The sequence below is a fragment of the Megascapheus bottae genome, chromosome 8, assembly GCF_031878675.1.
Source record: "Megascapheus bottae isolate mThoBot1 chromosome 8, mThoBot2.hap1, whole genome shotgun sequence".
Taxonomy (NCBI): Eukaryota; Metazoa; Chordata; class Mammalia; order Rodentia; family Geomyidae; genus Megascapheus; species Megascapheus bottae.
In genome coordinates this window covers 40839375-40845374 of record NC_143516.1, presented here as the reverse complement: position 1 = coordinate 40845374, position 6000 = coordinate 40839375, and the positions used below count along the sequence as shown (strand labels likewise).

General features: G+C 43.1%; 1 protein-coding gene across 1 annotated transcript in view; it reads left to right on the top strand.

Moving 5' to 3' along the window:
• The first annotated feature begins 1030 nt into the window (after positions 1-1030).
• The window catches only part of Crybg1 (crystallin beta-gamma domain containing 1), a 118426-nt gene continuing 113456 nt past the window's right edge, over positions 1031-6000 (top strand). Inside the window, exon 1 of the mRNA XM_090338360.1 lies at positions 1031-1189. Within this exon, the coding sequence (XP_090194486.1) occupies positions 1139-1189 (51 nt within the window). The 5' untranslated portion in view covers positions 1031-1138. The remainder of the gene's footprint in view (positions 1190-6000) is intronic.

Below are 6000 nucleotides of genomic sequence, written 5' to 3'. Positions count from 1 at the left end.
ACACACACACACACACAGACACACACACACAGACACACACACACAGACACACACACACACACACACACACCAGCCCTTTTTTACCTTAGTTCTTTTCAGATAGGGTCTCAAGCTTTTGTTTCAGGCTGGCTGGAACAAAGATGTTCCTACTTATGGGATCACAATGTCTGGATTATCGTTTGAGATTCACATCTCACTTTTTGCCCCAGCAGGACTTGAACTGTGATCTTTCTGATCTATATTTCACAAGTAAGATGACAAACAGGAGCCACTAAATTAAAAGGAAAGGAGGCCTGGTACTGGTGGCTCACACCTGTCATCCTAGCTACTCAGGAGGTAGAGATTGGAAGGACCACAGTTTGAGGCCAGAAAAAGCAAAAAGTTCATGGGACCCTATCTCGACCAATATGGTGCTATGTGCCTGTTATGCCAGCTACATAGGAGGCTGAAATTGACAGGATCGAGGTTCCAGGTTAGCCTAGGCAAAAAAAAAAAAAAAAAAAAAATGTCCATGAAACCTCCTTTTTCCTTCTTTCTAGCTAATTCAGGGTTTTGTTTGTTTGTTTGTTTGTTTTGTTTTTGCCAGTCTGGGCCTTGAATTTAAGGCCTAGGCACTGTCCTTGGGCTTTCTCAAGGCTAGCACTCTACCCCTTGAGTCACAGCACCACCTCTGGCTTTTTCTGTACATGTGGTACTGAGGAATGAACCCAGGGCATTGTGCAAGGCAAGTGCTAGGCAAGCAATCTACCACTAGGCCATGCTCCTGTACCCTTCCCAGCTACTTCAGGAGGCATACACTGGAGGACTGTGGTTTAGACGAGGGAGAAAGAAAGAAAGAAAGAAAGAAAGAAAGAAAGAAAGAAAGAAAGAAAGAAAATCTTAAAAATAAGCAGAAAGGGGTGGAGGCGTGACTCAAAAAGTAAACTATCAGCCTAGCTAGCACGATGATCAAGCCCCAAAAAGAAAGAAAAGAAAAAGGCATGGGGAACAACGCCTTTGGGTTTGCTGACTTTCCAGAGTTGTTGGCTTATTGACATTACTGTTCCCATTCTATAGAGTTTTGGATATACCAGATGGAAGCCAGCAAGAACCTCAGGAGTTTCCACTGCCCTGTGGGGAGTCCCAGGCATGTCACTCCATGGGAGAGATGCCTGCTCCTGCACCTGTAGACTCTGCCCTGATGAAGAAGGTAAGGCTGCTTCTGCAAACCTTTCTCTCCCAGGAATCCACACTGCACAGACTCCCAGCCATAGGCAGCCCCATGACGGATTTCAAAGCAATTGTTTCCTGAGGATGCTATCAAGAAAAGGCTTCAAGGTTCCTTGCCTTACTTTGTCCTTAGCCACAGTCTTTTCTCGACACCAGTGGTCTGGTAGCTCATGGCTTACCGTCCCAGGCTGGAGCCAAGAAGCCTTGGGTACTGGGCAGCACACGGGAGAAGAGTTGGAAGAGCCCAGTCCCTGTACTGGCAAAGGCTTGGAGCAATGGTCAAGAGAACTTTCCTGCCAAGGTAGGATGGAGGCAGAGCATAAGGAAGGGCAAGCAGGCAGTGTCACCTGGAATGAGGTCAGCCAGGCAGTGCCTCTTGTCTAGGCTGTTCATACTCTTCTGGCGAGGGAGGGGGGGTGTGCAGATGCCTCCATCTGGAAGAACCAGCTTCTATATCTGTATCTGCCTGTTGTCTCTTCCTCTGCTCCTCTCCAGCCCTGCCCTCACTTCCTCTCTCTAGCATTCCTCCCTCCCTCTTCCTCACTGCCCTAGGACCTGCCCCCCGTCCCCCACCCTTCCACACCCTCTGTCCCCTGTTCTCTGTTAGCAAGGGCTGGAAAAGGAGACCCAAGCTTTTTTGTTTGTTTGTTTTGTCAGTCATGGGGCTTGAACTCAGGGCCTGAGTCCTGTCCCTAAGCTCTTTTGTTCAAGGCTAGCACTCTACCACTTTGAGCCACAGCTCCACTTCAGGCTTTTGAAGGGGTTAATTGGATAGAAGAGTCTCATGAATTTTTCTGCTAGGCTGACTTTGAACCGAAATCCTTAGATTGCAGCCTCCTAAGTAGCAAGGGTTATAGGTGTGAGCCACCAGACCAGAGCCCAGCTTAGCCACAACCTTTCTTATCCCCACTGATAGTTTTTTTTTTTTTTTGCCAGTCCTGGGCTTCAGCTCAGGGCCTGAGCACTGTCCTTGGACTTTCTCAAGGTTAGAGATCTACCACTTGAGCCTCAGCATCACTTCTGGCTTTTTTCTATGTATGTGGTACCGAGGAATCGAACCCGGGTCTTCGTGCATGCTAGGCAAGCACTTTAACCACTAGGCCAAACTCCCGGCCCCCCCCACTGATAGTTTTAACTTCATATCTTTTAACATCATGTCTGAGAGGCCAAGTGGACTAGCAGCTCACCCTGCCCAGCCCCCCTCACCAGTCTTACTAGGAAACGAGTGCTGACTGCACTTACTGTGTGGTTAAAGGGCTGACTATGTGGCTCAGTGGTAGAGAACTTGCCTGATTCAAGGTTCTGGGTTAAATCTTCAGCAACACACACACACACACACACACACACACACACACACACACGAAGGTGGAGGAGGAAAATTCTGTTCAGTTCATATCCAAGATGGGTGCCAGGGCAACCTCCCCACCTCCTAATTTCCCCTTCTCTCTGGCATTTCTCTCCAGGAGCCCTCATTCTTTCCTATGAAGCTGAACCAGGTTCTAGCAGGGTCACCCTTGGCCTTCCTTCCCAGGTAGAAGGCACAAGTTCTCCTTATGATCCCTGTGTTGTCAGGTGCCAGGGCTCACGCCTGTAACCCTAGCTTCTCAGGAGGCTGAGATCTGAGGATGGCAGTTTGAAGCCACCCCAAGCAAAAATGTCTGAGAGACTCTTACTTCTATTAAATTTCTCTCTCTCTCTCTCTCTCTCTCTCTCTCTCTCTCTCTCTCTCTCTCTCTCTCTCTCTCTCTCTCTCTCTCTCTCTGAAAATGGAGCTGTGGCTCAAGGGATAGTATGCTAGCCTTGAGCATAAATGCTCAGGGATAGCCCAAAGTTCAAGTCCCAGGACCAGGAGCAAACAACAACAACAAAAAACTCTTCATGGAGCTAGCCCTTTGAGTTATAGCTATTTAATAAAACATTACTTGGATTTTTAAATTTTCATCAAAGCTAAAACAATTTTGCATTTCTCTAGATAATCATGATTCACTCACTCTATATCTATTCTATCCATTGTAAATTATTGTATTTATTGATTTGTTGCTTATTTTAGCATGCTGTAACAACATTCCTTGAAGCTGACAATGATACATTGAATCCTTCCATTAAAAGAAGACATTTCATTCACTTGCTTGTATACACGGAAATGCAGGTTTATAATTACAAAGATAGCATCACCTCTCAATTACATGGGTACAACTAGAGGAAAAGGTGTAACTATAAATCAGAATGTTTCTAGAAGTTAAGTCTGAGGCAGGAAGTCTCACTGAGAATTTTATATTTACCTATTAAATATATAACTCTTTAGTAATTTTTGTGTGTGTCCTGATCCTGGGAAACTCAGTGACTGGACACTGTCCTTGAGCTTTTCTTCCTCAAGGTTAGCACTCTACCTCTTGAACCACAGCTCCCCTTCTGTTTTTTTGCTAATTAATTGGAGATAAGAGTCTTATGGACTTGCCTGCCAGGGCTGGCTTTGAACTGAGATCCTCAGATCTCAGCTTTCTGAATAGCCAAGATTGCAGATGTTGAGCCACCAGCATGCAGTTCTCTTTATTATTTTTTTTTGTCGGTCATTGGGCTTGAACTCTGGATCTGGGCATTGTTCCTAAGCTCTTCAGGTCAAGGCTAGCACTCTACCACTTGAGCCATAACACCACTTCAGGCTTTTTCTGTTTATGTGGTACTGAGGAATCAAACCCAGGGCTTCAAGCATGCTAGGCAAATTCAAGGCTAGGCTCTACCACTAAGCTACATTCTCAGCCCCTCTTTATTATTTTTTAAGGAAGAAAATATATTTGTTTAAAGTATTTTATTTCTTCCAGAACATTATTTTGAATTAGAAAAATGCATAAAGAGGTTGTTTCATTAAGTAAAAGCACAAATGTTATGTGTTATATATGGCAAGTGTGGTTCTTTCTTTGTATTTTAGAGTTAACAACATAGATTACTTTGTTACATTTGTATCCACATATGTACTTCTATTAATTATGTGAAATTTACTACTTAATTTATTTTGAAGTTACAATGTCTTTGTTTTACTGTAAGAAGTTATTTCTATGGCATGAAGAAATATCTTGACTTACTAAAGCATTTCTTTAAAAGTGATCAAGAAGACTGAACAATGTATTACTTGCAATACCCCATCTTCAAGGAGGATAGTTCTCTTAGTGAGAAATTCAGTGATTCCCAGCATAAAAAAATCTCTTAATCGCTCTTCAATTCTAATTACTTACTTTGATCTAGAAAATTTTATGTGGCTACAGTAAAATTGTTATATTTTTTATATTTTCAATCTTTTTGAACCACATTCAGATAATGGAATAACTAGAAATTATACAATTTAATTCAGAGGGAAAATGACTTTTGCATTAATTATTTGAGTCATTTCTCCTCTTTTGAAGGGATTTTTTTTTTTGTCAGTCCTTGGCCTTGAGCTCAGGGCATGAGCACTGAACTTGGACTTTCTCAAGGCTAGAACTCCACCACTTGAGGCACAAACCGGTTCTGGCTTTTTTCTATGTATGTGGTACCGAGGAATCGAACCTGGGTCTTGGTGCATGCTAGGCAAGCACTCTACCACCAGGGCAACCTCCCAGCCTTTTGGAGGGATTTTTAACAAATAATTAATTAATTTCATGCCAGTACCTGAGTTTGAATTCAGAGCCTTGTCTTCTCTTTAAGTGTGCTTGCTCTACTAATGCTCTATCAAGGGAGACACACCCCAGTCTGGCATTTTGCTGGTTAATTGGAGATAGAGTATTACAGACTTTTCTGTCTGGACTGGCTTTGGATTCTGGGTCTCAGATCTTAGCCTTTAGCCTCCTGAGTAGCATTGGTTACAGATGTGAGCCACTAGTACCTAAGCTGCTGCTGCTGCTGCTGCTGCTGCTGCTTCTCCTCCTTCTCCTTCTCCTTCTCCTTCTTCTTTTGCATTTTAATCTTCGAAAATTCTTTAATAACTAATATGAGTTAGAAAATCAACAAACAATGTGATGTACAGGGACATTCTATATATCAAGAAAACATCTTCAATTATAGTACATCAGACCTTTTTTTGTGTGGGTGGGTCATGGGGTTTGAACTCAGCCTGCGTGTTGTCCCTGAGCTCTTCAGCTCAAGGCTAATCTTGAGCCAAGCCCCATTTCCCGTTTTCTAGAGGTTGATTGAAGATAAAAGTCTCAGGTCCTTTTGTGCCCAGGCTGGCTTTGAACCTTGGTCCTCAGATCTCAGCCTCCTGAATAGCTAGGATTACAGGCATAAGCTACCACACCGGGCACTTTTACTTTTAACCAGTCCTTGGGCTTGAACTCAGGGCCTGAGCACTGTCCTTGGACACTTTGCTCAAGGCTAGTGCTTTGCTCCTTGAGCCATAAGCATCACTTCTGTTTTTTCTATGTATGGGGTACCGAGGAATCGAACCTGGGTCTTCATGCATGATAGGCAAGCACTCTACCACAAGGCCATGCTCCTGGCTATACTTTCTTTCTTTCTTTCCTTCTTTCTTTCTTTCTTTCTTTCTTTCTTTCTTTCTTTCTTTCTTTCTTCCTTTCTTTCTTTCTTTCTCTCTCTCTCTCTTTCTCTCTCTCTCTCTCTCCTCTTTCTCTCTTTCTTTCTCTCTTTCTTTCTTTCTCTCTTTCTTTCTTTTTTTCTCTCTCTCTTTCTTTCTTTCTTTCTTTCTTTCTTTCTTTCTTTCTTTCTTTCTTTCTTTCTTTCTTTCTTTCTTTCTTTCTTTCTTTCTTTCTTTCTTTCTTTCTTTCTTTCTTTCTTTCTTTGCCAGTCCTGGGCACTGTC